General features: G+C 41.4%; 1 protein-coding gene across 4 annotated transcripts in view; it reads left to right on the top strand.

Annotated features, from left to right (window-relative positions):
- The first annotated feature begins 1,470 nt into the window (after positions 1–1,470).
- Positions 1,471–15,570, top strand: part of LOC127419594 (inter-alpha-trypsin inhibitor heavy chain H6-like) — a 37,453-nt gene continuing 23,353 nt past the window's right edge. For 3 of the 4 annotated variants that reach the window (XM_051661111.1, XM_051661110.1, XM_051661109.1), the window contains exons 1-3: positions 3,554–3,909; positions 5,998–6,033; positions 8,047–8,201. In XM_051661111.1, the coding sequence (XP_051517071.1) occupies positions 3,793–3,909; positions 5,998–6,033; positions 8,047–8,201 (308 nt within the window). In that variant the 5' untranslated portion in view covers positions 3,554–3,792. Of the gene's footprint in view, positions 1,587–1,656; positions 1,739–1,826; positions 1,947–3,553; positions 3,910–5,997; positions 6,034–8,046; positions 8,202–15,570 lie in introns of those variants that run through there. The other variant, XM_051661112.1, reaches the window with a different exon arrangement.

Here is a 15,570-nt window from a genome sequence, read left to right as displayed (position 1 = left end):
GTCAGACGAAAGTTGAGAAGTACCATATGTATTTCCCAACCTACCACTACCCAGGGAACGTCGATTTTTTAAGTTAGCACCGCGGTCTTCAGGCCGCCACTTCGAATCCACGGTCCGTGTTGGTCGCCACCCTGATCCAGAGGAAAATGGAAATACAGGCACCAGATATGAACCCTTCAAAATCGGCAGCACTTCAACACCATCCAGCTCTGAGGCCACAGAGCAGGAGAAAGTAATCCTCCAAGACTTCTTCGACTTCACTAAGCATCCAGCCCGCTTTTAACGCTTCCTTCAGCGTTTCCTCCACAAGCACAAACACCCAGGCAGGTGGCAGACTTGCGTTAGCGTGACTGGCACAGCATGGGAAGGGAGATGCCAGTTGACACTGGGATTGCATATCAAACAGTCAGTTACCTCCGTTCGAAAATTTAAAATAGCCAAACGATCATAGACCAGAACAGAGCAAACTGTGCGAGAAATAAAGCCGATAATAAAGATAGAAACTAGAGTTAAAACAGATAAGATGGATAAGTCATGATGGCTATGACTGCAAGCCGGTAAACAACCTGGTGCCATCATCATTCCAACAGTCTGCAATAGCCTTTGGTCGCAGCACTACTTCCTGGTTTGAGCCCATCTGTCATGGGCCCTTGCAGCTCTAAGAAGGGTATAGCTGCAGGCATAGCTCCAAAAAGGGGCGTGAGCTCCAAATCGCCATTAAAGTTATAGGGAGCCCCAAACCTAATCCTTTCCCTAATCTTAACCCTTTTGGAGCTGGCACAAACCCCTTTTGGAGTAACCCCGCCCTCTTTTGGAGATTGTGCCCCCATTTGGAGGTCTCCAGCCTGCAGCTATACCTACTTGTACTTTTGGGGAGGTAAACCCACGAATGGCTTACTTATAGTTGTCAATGAACAATAAACTGGGATAGTAGAATGTATTTTGACATAAAAAAGTTATATACTTCATGTTTAAAGCTGGGAGGAGGCTCTGTACTGCCTCCATATATGGTGTGAAGACGCAATACCATATGAGAGTTTATATTTTATCATTTAGAATTCACAATTTTTACATGTATATTTATTTTCATTCATCATTGTATGTTTCTATATACTTAATTTCATATTTAAAAAATTTAAATAACCACAAAAAGTTAGTAAAAAAAAAAAAACCTGGGGTAATCTAAAAAATGTGCTTGATGTCGTAACATCTAAATTCACTGTTTTTATTAAATTCAAAAAAGTGTTATGCAATCTGAATAAATTTATCTATAACAAACTAGGTTACACCAACAAAAGTAATTTTTATGGGTTAAATAAAGTAGAACGGTTACCACTTTTTACAGTATACATACAGTATGCTGCATTAGATACATTTGCAGAGTAATGACTACACAATTGATAATATTAGTATAGTACAAGATTAACAGATATGCCCTTTTTTCTGTATTCTACAGTCTTATGAAGACCTGGTGCACCGTCTGGAGCCGGTCATAATGGAGCTTGAGAGGCAGGAGAATGTGCTAGTTATCTGCCACGAGGCAGTCATGCGTTGTCTATTGGCCTACTTCCTGGACAAAAATGCAGGTCTAAAACAAAAGCATTCAGCCACTGCTGTAGTCTGTTACTGACTTTAACACACTTTTGCAAAATATAGATCTCTTATCTCTCCACAGATGATCTTCCATTTTTAAAGTGTCCTTTACATACTATTCTCAAACTCACTCCATTGGCTTATGGTGAGTCGGCATAGCTCTGGTTTAAGGTCACATTTTTGGAACAGAAAATACTGTGAGGTGTTTTTATTACTTTATGTTCTCTTTACAGGATGCAAAGTGGAGTCCTTCTATTTAAACATCAAAGTGGTGAACACTCTCAGAGACAAACCTGCAGTAAGCCATGGAACATGAAACCTTCTGGAATGATGATTTTTAAACATTGATGAGTGTAAGAAATTTAACTGGGATTTCTTACATGCATTCTAGAATGTAAATATCACAAGAAAGCCAGAGGAAGTGCTCCGGACAGTTCCTGAGCATCTCTAATCTGAATGAAAGAAGATCATTCAGTGAAATTATCAAAGTGAAGCCATTAAATGCAGAAACTACTGCCCAAATTTGGCATTTTGGCCTAATTAAAGATATATTCAGGGTTAAATACAAGTTAAGATCAACCAGTAGCATTTGTGGCATAATTTTGATTACCTCAATAAAGTCCTTCCTTTTCTTTAAAAAAAGCAAAAATCTGGGTAACAGTGAGGCATTTACAATGGAAGTGAATGAGCCCAAACTGTGAACATTAAAATATTCACGGTTTCAAAAGTATTGCCACAAGACGTAAACAATATGCGTGATAACATGATTTTAGTGTGATAAAATTGCTTACCTTTTCTGTGTAAAGTTATATCTTATATTACAACTACTTTGCATGACAGCGTAACACCGTAAACCCTGTAATCCTGCAAAAACAATGATTTAAAAATCTCTACAGCTCAAATAATACATGGGTTTTTACAGAAGAATGAATTTAAGTGCTTTTATAACATTTTAAGCTTCACTTTTCTGCTTTTAAACCCTCTAAAAATTGTCCCCATTCACTTCCATTGTAAGTGCCTCACTGTAACCTCTGTGTTTTCCTTTTCTTTTTTTTTTAAAGAAAAGGAGGAATTTTTGTGAACATCAATATTATGCCACAAACACTGTTGATTGAGCTTAACTTGTATTGAACCCGGAATATTCCTTTTACCAACAGATATATTAGATTTACAATAAACAGATGAGATTACATTATATAATGAGAGTAATAATTTAGAGTGTTAATAACATCAAGGTTATTATGATTTCCAGTGATAGTTGTTCAAAGTGTCTTGGTTTTTAGTGCTTTGCTGCTATACACTTTTTAAAAATTGTGTTAACATGATGTCATAAGTTGAAATGGATATTGCACAATTAAAGAGTAAAAGTGTTAATATTACCCTATTCCTATGTGACAGAGTGTAACCTCCAAGATCACCACTGTATGCATGTGGATGCATTTTACTCCATCATTTTAATATTGAAAACAAAGAGGTGGAGAATAATGAATTCAGGACAGTGTCAAGAAGTCCATTCAGTCACAAGTACCATGGACAGCAACCAACCAACCAAACAAATAAATATACAGTGTATTAGACATACAGTACAGACATCACCATATCACACATGAGTTGAGCTCAGGGCTTTATCTCAATGCATTTTCTATCTGTGAGTCAAAATTTTCTCCAGCCTAACTGAAATTCCTAAAATAACATTTTCCATCCAATAAGGTGATTTTGAGGCAGTTAAAATAATGCAGTCAAATAAATAAAGTCACTGGTTGCACTGCAAAATATAAAAAATAAATAGTAATAATAATAATAAAAAATCCTGCAGAAGTTTAGGCATTCATGGGTTAATGTTTTGTGGTCTTTCATGCCCCCCAAAACCGTGGCGAGACTTCGCGAAATTTCCAGTAGACTGTGTACACGTGAAAAGAGCTAACCTTGAACTTGAGAAACCAATAAATGAAGGTCTTGTTTTGTGTGTTTATTATAACCAAGTTATTTCTTCAGTGTAAACGAGCAGCTATCTCTCTCATGGCGTTATCTTGGCTTCAGTATCATTTTAAGCATCTCATTGGAAGGGAGGGGGTAATGTTACCCCTTTTATAAATAACTTTGTGCCGTAAAATGTGAAGTCCGTGGAAGAATTTACGCACTTGCCTTTGGAGCAAATCAGTGGATTTCGCTTTCTAAGTCTCATACAAACTGAGTGTGATGTTCTGTGGCAGTACACGTAAAATGGATTTTAGTGTTAATGCAGTTGTTTTTATCCTTCTTATTATTGTTCTTTTTGGATGTGCTCAGCTTGACGCGGAAAGAGTCCTTCTCCAGGTAAGTTTTCTAGGCAATTATTAATATTCTTCCACTGTAACAGTGGAGTCATTGGTGTTATGTTTATGTTTGTTCAGTGACATTTCCACTAAAAAAAAATTAGCTCTTCAGAACATTTTGCGCTACAGAAACACTGTGCGCCTTATCACGTAATTGCGCACAAAACGCACTATTGAGAAGGAGAGTTGTGTAATATATCTTACCCTTCTATATTATATTGAAATAATGTCAGCCTTCCAGGTTCAATGCAAGTTAAGCTCACTCGACGGCATTTGTGGCATGATGTTGATTACCACAAAACTTTATTTCGACTCGTCCTACCGTTTCTTTAAAAAAGCAGAAATCTGGGTTCCAGTGAGACACTTAAAATGGAAGTGAATGGGGGCCAATCCGTAAACATTAAAATACTCACTGATTCATGAATTTAGTGTGTTAAAATCACTTACTAACCTTTTCTGTGTAAAGTTAAATCCAGTTGTACAACTTTGTTGTAATGATGATGTAACACCTTAAACCCTGTAACGATTTAAACAACTTTACAGCTCAAATAATACATGAGTTTTAACAGAAGAATTAATGTAAGTGATTTTATAAAACAATAAGCTTCACATTTCTCCCTTTAACCCCTGCAAAAATTGGCCCCATTCACTTCAATTGTAAGTGCCTCAATTTTTGTTTTTTGTTTTTTAAGGAAAAGAGGGACAGGGGCCTGGGGTAGCTCAGCCAGTAAAGACGCTGACTACCACACCTGGAGTCGCAAGTTCGAATCCAGGGTATGCTGAGTGACTCCAGCCAGGTCTCCTAAGCAACCAAATTGGCCCGGTTACTAGGAAGGGTAGCGTCACATGGGGTAACCTCCTCATGGTCGTTATAAATGTGGTTCTCACTCTCAGTGGGGCCCGTGGTGAGTTGTGCGAGGATGCCACGGAGAATAGCGTGAAGCCTCCACATGCCCTATGTCTCCGCGGTAACACGCTCAACAAGCCACGTGATAAGATGCGCAGATTGATGGTCTCCTACGTGGAGGCAACTGAGATTCATCCTCTGCCACCCGGATTGAGGCGAGTCACTATGCCACCACGAGGACTTAGAGTGCATTGAGAATTGGGCATTCCAAATTGGGGAGAAAAGGGGGAGGAAAAAAAAAAGGAAAGGAGGGACGAGTCTAAATACATTTTTGTTGTAATCAGCATTATGCCACAGATGCTGTTGATTGAGTTTAACTTATATTGAACCTGGAATATTTCTTTAAACGAAAGTTTCCTCTAGAATCCCTTAAGATTGGTTCCAAATTATGACAGGAATTCCAGCAGGAATCCTGTGCAAATTTTCAAATTGAATTCCTTTTGTATTTTTAAAATTGGTTGAAATTAGGACACATAGAAAGAAAAGAAATATCATGAAGGGGTTACCTTTGAGAGAAGTTTGATAACATCTTGAGCATCTGCTTGAATTTAACAACACTTAATTTGTCATGTTTATGTATCAACTGTTGATTTATCTATCTCACAAAATGTGGTGAATAAGGCTAGGCATCAGTTAAAGAGTGTAGGCCTATACTGGAAAGTCATGGAAGATGTGCACAGTTTCTTTCCCATATATAGCTTTCTGTTTGTGTTTACAGAAATCTCCAGGAGATGTGGTAATGTATTGACACAGCAATGAATTGTGTGTTAAATATACATCTGAAACCCTCCAGTGGCCCTGTGTACAGTACTGACATTTAGTTCCATTTCCCTTTCGTGAATGACTTTGATTCAGTCTATTTCAATATGACATCAAGACCAAACCACTGGCATCTGGTTACACACACTGGCATCTTAGAAGGAACTGAGATTTTTAAAATTATTTCTACACTTACCTCTTGGTCCTTAGAGGCAATTTTGTGGTTGGAATTGTAATCAAGTTTACTAAGTTTATATGAATAGTTACGGGTGAATGGCACAAATGAATAAGAACATAGACTTTTTTTGTTCTGTCTTTATAATGTAGCATAAGAATGTGTGGAACCTCCTATAATCTGTTCAAGAGATTTCAAGAAAACAGCTGTACTAACAGCCTCACTAGATTTTATTTTGTATTTTTCAGAGATTAAGACGTCAGACCACAACAGCAAAACCAGCAGTAAGTATGACAGTCTTAACTTTATTAAATTGTAAACATTGTGATAAATGCCAGCACTGCTGTTCTTTTGTTTTATTCTGTTTTATGTTGAAATTCCATAAAGCAAAAAATAGTGTCCTAGACTTTGAATATCCATGGTCCTTTATCATTTTAACTACAGTATATATTCAGTGTTTAATACAATCAGAGATGTAGAGCCCCAGCTCTAAGTTTTTGATGCCTTATGAATGTTTATTTGAGAATGTTTGCATAAGTAAGCAGCAATACAACCAGAACAATACAATCCAAAGGATATCAATAAAATGTTCACTTCTGTGAAATTGTAAGTGTAAGTAATCCCTGTTGATATTCTGGGTGCAAACACTAACAAAACAGAGGCATTACACTGATATCTAATGAACATTTTGTTAACATTTTGAGAACAATAGTTTTCATTGTCCAGAGATGTATTGATCTCAACTTAAATACACAGATGAGCCAAAACTTTATGACCACTCACAGGTGAAGCGAATAACTTTGATCATCTCCTAACGAAGCCACATGTCAAGGTCTGGGTAGATTAGATGGTAAGCGAACAGTCAGTTCTCATAGTCAACATGAATGCAGGAGAAATGGGCAGGAGTAAAGAGTTACTTTGACAAGGGCCAAATTGTTATGGCCAGACAACTGGGTCAGAGCATCTCTGAAACGGCAAGGCTTGTGGGGTGCTCCCGGTCAGCAGTGGCAAGTACCTGCCGACAGTGGTTCAAGGAGGGAAAAACCACATTCCGGCAACAGGGTGTTGGGCGTCCAAGGCTCATCGATGCCTGAGGGTAATGAAGGCTATCCTGTCTGGTCCAAACCGACAGAAGGTCTACTGTGGCACAAGTCACCGAAAATTTTAATGATAGTTAAGGGGGGAATGTGTCACAACACACAATGCATCGTACCCTGCTGCGTATGGGGCTACATAGCCGCAGACCGGTCACAGAGCCCATGATGACCCCTGTCCACCGTCAATAGCACCTACAATGGGCACGCAAGCATCAGAACTGGACCTTAGAGCAGTGGAAGATAATCGCCTGGTCTAATGAGTCCCTTTTTCTTTTACATCACATGGACGGCCGTATTTACCTGTGGAAGTGATGGCACCAGGATGCACTATGGGAAGATGGCAAGCCGGTGGAAGGAGTGTGATGCTCTTGGCAATGTTTTGCTGGGAAACCCTGGGTCCGGCCATTCATGTGGACGTCAATTTGACACGTTCCACCTACCTAAACATCGTTGCAGACTAGGTACACCCCTTCATGGCAATAATGGCAATGGCCTCTTTCAGTAAGAAAATGCGCTCTGCCACACTGCACACATTGTTCGAGAATGGTTTGAGGAACATGGTGAAGAGTTCAAGGTGTTGCCCTGGCCATCAAATTCCACAGATCTCAATCCAATTGAGCATCTGTGGGATGTACTGGACCAACAAGTCCAACCCACGGTGGCTCCACCTCACAACTTACAGGACTTGAAGGATCTGTTGCTAATGTGACAGATACCACAGGACACCTTCAGAGTTCTTTTAGAATCCATGCCTCAGCGGGTCGGCCCAGTTTTGGCGAAACACAGAGGACCAACAGCATATTTGGCAGGTGGTCATAATGTTTTGGCTCATCAGTGTATGTTCTTCTCTGCTTATGTCACTTCATTTTAAACACATTATTACAGTAAGCAAATAGCTTCATCCATCTCTAAGCTGTTGTATGCCAAGAGAGTGTTCAATCTCTTGAATTGAACTAGCTTTTCTATTGCCAGACCAATGTGGTCTGAATTGAGCTGTCAAATCAACAGTAGAGTGCTAATCAAACAAGTGGTTTCATATGATCATATTAAGTTTTGAATCCACATGTATCAGATGTTTGAGAAGATACTACCCTTCTATAACTATCAAAGCATGTTGGTGTTTTAGTCACTTGGTACTGTAATGCACTATTGATGGTTGTCACTCTTTAAAATACTTTTGGTGTTTTTTATGCCCCTTAGCTGAAGGTGACAGATTACCATGTGCGCTGTGCAGTAGTGTCTCACTATGCTTTAACCACAGTGGAGAGCACAGTGTGGAACCAGCTCCACATCAATAAGGAGGCTGCATTTGAGGTGGATTTGTCCCCTGCTGCATTTATCTCAAACTTTACCATGTGAGTTCGAAGTTACACCACAGTTTCTGTTGTTTTTGTCATTTTTGTCAGTGATGAACATTTTCAAATAAAAAAATCAGTTTTATTGTTTGGCATAGGCTTGTAGTTTCCCCTGAATAGACACAGCAGGGTTGTAATTGTAGTAATGATTCATTCACGTGGAAAGAAATGCTTTGTGATCAAAGAGGTAAAAAAAATTTGATGCTGAAATATGATTTCCAGAACTAATTAAGTAAAATAACTCTCACTCTGAGCTATCATATCCTTTTATTGCAAAATTTTAAGACAGGTTAACCATACGTTTAACAAGTAGTGGCAAGTATTAAAACAAACTGACAGAAAAAGACTTAGTAATAAAACCTCTATGAGAGATCTATTGAAGAAATTAGACATGTTCATAAGAGTAAAGTTCTGAAAGCCTCTTTTACAAAAATGAAAGCTAAATATAAATAAATTCCCACAAATAAGGCTCCATAGTGGCTTGATAAAGCACACAGGGGCTGGATTTGGAAGCGGACATAGGTCAAAAGTAAAGACCTTTCAGGGCAGATGAATAGCAGGCTTTGTCAAGAAAAGTCAGAGAGCTAATAGAGAAAATGACGGGAACTGGCTCTGTTCACCCTCCCTTTTACCCAGCAGAGTTTACCGAGGCACATGTCCAAGGTATACACACTCACACATTTACACACATTCACATGCATGTAGAATGCTCACATGTATCCATCGACAAAGCAAGGCTTTAAGTTTCAATGTAAATTTAATGAACAACAGCCCCAAAATAATTTGGACACTTTCAAACTATTAAATCACTCTTTATAATGTTTGAATTCCATTTCATATAACAAAATACTAAACCAAGTGGGGGGGGGGGGGATGGTGCTAGTTTTTTTTTTTTTTTCAGAAACAACATAACTTTTCCAATCCGTTTTTGCAATGACTTTTAACCCTTTATGCTCTGAAGGTGTTTTTAAAGATTCCCTGTTTCAATGGCATACCTAAAATTATAGGCTTATAACTTGACAAAACAAACAAGGAGGGTCAAGTGTTTGGTATCATAGTAAAGATTTTTTTTTTAAATTATTTAATGATTATACTGTAGATTATTATAAATTCTGAGACTCTAAGACTAAGAAACTAAGAAAATAATCACAAAAAAACTTTTTTAATTACATATTTTTTTTTTCTGATTTTTCTGATTTGACATTAAATATTCTGTGTACAAAAACATCTCCAAGTGTCCAAAAGCCTCTCTAAACAAATGAAACATAATAATTGTATGTAAGAATGAATTACACATGCATAGAATGCAGATATGATTTTAGTGATGAGATTTCACAGAATGAACGCCATTTGACTCAATCAGCCTGCATCGAGTCTGTCTCATGTACTTGACACCATCTTCTGGTGGCCATATGTAACAGTAATCAATCACATGCCTTTCTGCCCAAATATGGATGATTTTTGCACCAATCTGAACCCAATCCGATTGGTTTAGCGTTCCATGACGCTACATTATTTCCAATTACATCATCTGATCCAGGAAAGCTAATGTGTTTTCAGCCAGATTGCAAGATGCCTCATTGTGCACATTGTGCTTCGTGTGGATTATCTAATGGTCTATGCATCCGATCAGTCCCGCCGGAAAATTATCATCAAAATATTAATAACTACAATCTTGACCAACATAAAATAGGTATCGTAAAATCAGAGCTTAAAGGGTTAAAAGAATAGTTCACCCAAAAATGAAATTTTGTTGATAACTTACCCTCAGGCCATCCAAGATGTATCTGAGTTTCTTTCTTCATCAAAACAGAATTTAAGATTTTTAGGATTTCATTTCAGGCCTCCTCCTTTAAACAATGCAAGTGAATGTACTCCATTTTGCACTTCCTGCCTCCTCCTGCACATGACGCGTGACCTTACCAACGAGATTACGTCGTCCCTCTCATGAGCGCGCATCACTGAATGTACGGAAGCGAACATTTGTAGTTAAAAAGTATATAAGTATTGTTTTGTTTCTAAAAAATAATCAATCGTTTGGGTTCAGAAGAACTTTATTTGTCGACTGGAGTCATGTGGATTATTTTGATGCACCCTAAATATGCATTTTGGACTGTCAAAAAATGGAGTACATTCACTTGCATTGTTTAAAGGAGGAGGCCTGAAATGAAATCCTAAAAATCTTAAATTCTGTTTTGATGAAGAAAGAAACTCAGATACATCTTGGATGGCCTGAGGGTAAGTAAATTATCAGCAAATGTTCATTTTTTGAGTGAACTATTCCTTTAAGCAACTGGTCGATGTTGTGACACTAGAGGTCACTCTTGGGAGCCCGAGACACCTCTGGTCTTTGATAAAAGGCCAATGAAAATTGGCGAGTGGTATTTGCATGCCACTCCCCTGGACATACGGGTATAAAAGGAGCTGGTATGCAACCACTCATTCAGATTTTCTCTTCAGAGCCGAACGGCCATGCTCATTGATTAATGTTACAACTTAGCCTAGTTGTGGCATAATGTTCATTAATGTTCATTCACCTCTGGATCTGATGGCTTATTTCAGTGGCTTCTCCCTCCTCTGCACTGGTGCACTGCAGAGAACGCCCCTGGGCGCTTCGGCAAAAAAACAAGAGAGTATATTTTCTGAAAGAGCTTTTCCTCCTCTAAAAGAGTATATATTTCTCTAAAAGAGCGGCACACATGGAACATCTTTTTAAAGAAGCATCTTTTTGGGCCTGGGTAGCTCAGTGGTAAAATACGCTGGCTACCACCCCTGGAGTTCGCTAGTTCGAATCCCAGGGCATGCTGAGTGACTCCAGCCAGGTCTCCTAAGCAACCAAATTGGCCCGGTTGCTAGGGAGGGTAGAGTTACATGGGGTAACCTCCTCGTGGTCGCTATAATGTGGTTTGTTCTCGGTGGGGCGCATGGTGAATTGAGCGCGGATGCCGCGGTGGATGGCGTGAAGCCTCCACATGCGCTATGTCTCCGTGGCAACGCGCTCAACAAGCCACGTGATAAGATGTGCGGGTTGACTGTCTCAGATGCGGAGGCAACTGGGATTCGTCCTCCGCCACCCGGACTGAGGCGAATCACTATGCGACCACCAGGACTTAGAGCGCATTGGGAATTGGGCATTCCAAATTGGGAGAAAAAGGGGAAAAATCCCCCCCCCCCCCCCCCCAAAAAAAAAGACACGTCTTTTTAAAGATGCCTTTCCGATTGTGTGTTATTCCTGGTTGCGGTCGTTATCTCTCAACTTTGGATGGTCATGATCGCTGTCTTTCGTGTCTGGGCGCGACCCCACATGGAGGCAGCATTTGTGGATGGTTCATGTTCTCACTGCGAGAACATGACCATGGCAACGTTGCGGTCGCGGCTTGCTTTCGTAAGAAAGTCCTTCTACCTTCTGGTATGAGGCCAGCGCGGCTAGCACTGGGGGCGATTTGGGGACCCCAATGGGATCGTCTCCGCTGGGACCTCCCATTCCCCAGCACGCTCGTCTGCCCCAATCGGGCTTCCGGATGAGTTCGCTGGCTCGTCTCACGGCGAGTCTGGCTTCTTGTTCGGAGCCCGCAAAGATGATGAGCTCTCGAGCGCAGCATCGGAGAGCAAGCTTGTCCAGTCAGATGCAGAAGCCTCAGCTGGGCTTCCCCCTTTGGGGACGATTGCCCACCGCCGAGTCAGGCGTATCAGTACAAAGTCCTCTCTTTCGGCCTGTCCCTGTCTCCTCGCGTCTTTACGAAGATTGCAGAGGCTGCCCTTGCCCCGTTAAGGGAGGTGGACATTTCGCATTCTCAACTATCTCGACGACTGGCTAATCCTAACTCACTCTCGAGACATGTTGTGCGCACACAGGGACCTGGTGCTCTCACACCTCAGCCGACTAGGGCTTCGGGTCATCTTGGAAAAGAGCAAGCCCCACCCGGTTCAGAGCATCTCTTTTCTCGGTTTGGAGTTGGACTCAGTCTCCTTGATGGCGCACCTTACGAACAAGCGCGCCCAGTCGGTGCTGGCCTGTTTGAAGGCGTTCAAACAGAAAACAGCAGTTCCACTTTTCAGAGGCTCCTGGGGCATATGGTGTCCTCGGCGGTGGCCACCCCGCTTGGGTTGATGCAAATGAGGCTGCTTCAGCACTGGCTCCAGACTCGAGTCCTGAGATGGGCATGGTGCCACGGGACACATCGCGTGGCCATCACGCCGGTCTGTCACCATCTTTTCAGCCCTTGGACCGACCTCTCGTTTCTACGGGCAGGTGTTCCTTTAGAACTGGTCTCCAGGTGCGTCGTGGTCATGACGCCTCCAAAACGGGCTGGGGTGCTGTTTGCAAAGGGCACGCAGCCGCCAGCCTCTGGACGGGTCCGCGACTGCATTGGCACATCAACTGCCTCGAGTTGTTGGCAATTCTGCTCGCCCTGCGGAGGTTCCAGCCATTGATCCAGGGCAAGCACTTGTTAGTTCGGACAGACAACATGGCAACGGTAGCATATGTCAACCGCCAAGACGGTCTGCGCTCTCGTTGTATGTCACAACTTGCCCACCGTCTCCTCCTCTGGAGTCAGCAGCACTGGTAGGGCTATGAGCCCATTCTACCAGGGGTGTAACAGCCTCCTGGGCCCTGGCCAGGGGTGCCTCTCCAACAGACATTTGCAGAGCAGCAGGCTGGGCAACACCCAACACCTTTGCAAGGTTCTACAACCTCTGGGTGGAACCAGTTTCATCCCAGGTAGTAGCATGCAATACAAGCAGATAAGCCCGGGATAGCCGGCCGGGTGTATCGCTTGCACATAGTGCCTTCCACCTCCTTTTGAGCTGAAGATGTGTGCCATTAATTCCCAGTAGTGTTCACAAGTTTGTTCCCTGGTTGACTTCCTCCGAGCCCTGTGGCAGTCGAGTTTTCGGAGAGATTCGCTGCTGGCCCAGTACACGCGCTAACTAAGAGTCCTGTTCTGGGGTAGGTGCTCTGCATGTGGCGGTTCCCTGTAAGGCTAACCCCATGCGATATATTTCTTCCGCTAATTCGTTTCCATGTTTGTAGTAACTCCTGCCCCATTGGGCAGGATCTACCTTGAAGACTCTCCACATAAATATCCCCCCCCCCCCTCTTTGGGCGAGGTGTGGTCTCCACTGTGTCTTCCCCTTGGGAGAGACACCCCCCCGACTAGACCTGGCGGCCCAGTCGGATAATCCCCTTTCTTTTTTAGGGAGTGGAAAAAGAGAAGGGGAAAAGAGGCCACAACTGGGTTAAGCCTGTCTCTATCTTTTGGGTAGTCAACTTGTCCCAAAAGGGCCATTCGACACTCATAACTATGTTGGGGGAGGTTACATGTCGACCTGGTGTGCTGACTATGAGGCACACAGTAGTCTGCCCACCACACACTGCCAGTTCACATAACACAGTTCAGCCAATTGTGGCGTTTCGTATAGGGATCCCTAGTGTCACTACATCGACACAACATCGAGTGAGTGACAGATAGGGAACGTCATGGTTACTTGTGTAACCTCCGTTCCCTGATGGAGGGAATGAGACGTTGTGTCCCTGCTGCCACAATGCTGAACTACCCGCTGAAATGGCCGGACCTTATATCGGCTCCTCAGCATAAAACCTGAATGAGTGGTTGCATACCAGCTCCTTTTATACCCATATGTTTGGGGGAGTAGCATGCAAATACCACGCGCCAATTTTCATTGGCCTTTTATCAAAGACCAGAGGTGTCTCGGGCTCCCAAGAGTGACCCCTGGTGTCACTACATCGACACAACGTCTCGTTCCCTCCATCAGGGAATGGAGGTTACACAAGTAACCATGACGTCTCTTCTCCTCAAGTTCACACAGATGTCTTAGCAGAGTAACCACAAGTGTAGTTCATCACAAAATACATTTGTCTACATTTTTAAAAATCTATATATTGTTTTATCATTTGAAACCTAACAAACTTTTCTACTTTTTTAAATGTAATGTAAGTGTCCAAATACTTTTAGGGGCCACTGTACACAACCTCAAAGAATCACACTCTTACGTACACACATACACAGTCAAACACATGGTATGCCAGTCTCTTTCCTTTTTAATGGCTGTGACAACAATGTTTTATTTTATTTATTTATTTATTTTGTGCAGTAGCACTTGTTAGACTGTGACTGAGAGCTCTGTGTTCTCAGTGTCACATGCACAGCGAATCCAGACCTCTTATTGCCACACTTACATACAGGCGCCTGATTTTCCACTGTGCTTTAAACTGTCCATTCACCCTGCTCTTTTTCAAACAAGCTCTTTTTCAAGGCTGCCGGTTTATTTTGGTTGGTTCTTGTTGATTTTTATTTAAATATATTTGGTTAAAGGGGCTAACCTTATTTTAGCATTTTCTCTGCATGCCTCTCATATAGAGACACAAAGAAAGTATGGATAGCTTCATGTGGGTGAACTCTTAAGTGTTTATGCAGGAAATGCTCTTGTAATAAGAAGTGAGGGAATATGAATTGGTGTGATTGCATGAGTTTTTGAGGGAAATTACCTATTTTCTCACCTCTCTTTCATTGCCTTTGCCTGTTTTGTGTTGTTAATATGATGTGTAAACCAGTGAGAAAGACATTTTTCCCCAAATATGGAGTGTTTTTGCCATCAACCATCACCATACCACAAATGTGTGAACTAGACCAGTGATTCTCAACAGGTGGGTCATAGGTCTTTTATGATAGGGCAGCAGGGGGAAAAAATGCTAAATGCAAATAATAAAAATCAAATAAGAATATAACCGTGCATAATCACGATAGCATCGGCTTTTAAAAGGGGTGAGAAAACTCTTTCTACATATTTTCTTGTTGATGTAAAAAGCTATCCATCCAGTCCTACTAATCCTATGGGTTTTTTTTTTTTTACACAAATTCACTTAATAATATGGCTCATATGAGGGCCTGGGTAGCTCAGCGAGTATTGACGCTGACTACCACCCCTGGGGTAGGGTTGCACCAGCTGTGCGTAAGGTCTTACGTAAGTTGGGACATAAAGTTCACACTAAGGGCTTAGTAACTACTAGTTAGTTTGTAACTAAGTCAGTGCTTAATTTGGTGGCACCACCTGTTCTTAAGGCAAGACTTAACTAGTAGTCGCAAAATATGACGTTTACCTGTACTGATCCAATAAACAGCCTTCAAATTTGTACACAGAACTGTTAAAAAGCCGTGAAGTTCTGTTTTATCTTGTTACGGTTGATGTTCAAAGCTTGTTTGCTCATGTAACTGTCAGCTGTAATAAATTATATCCCCATTAAAATATGATCCGTAATAAAAGTACATTTGATAAATAGTATATTTGCCCTGTGTAAATAACAATATATAGGAACTGGTATCTAAAATAAATGAGGGGTGATAAA

This window comes from Myxocyprinus asiaticus, chromosome 29 (assembly GCF_019703515.2).
Source record: "Myxocyprinus asiaticus isolate MX2 ecotype Aquarium Trade chromosome 29, UBuf_Myxa_2, whole genome shotgun sequence".
NCBI classification, from domain to species: Eukaryota; Metazoa; Chordata; class Actinopteri; order Cypriniformes; family Catostomidae; genus Myxocyprinus; species Myxocyprinus asiaticus.
Note: the sequence above shows the minus strand (reverse complement) of the source record. Positions and strands in the feature narration are given on the sequence as shown.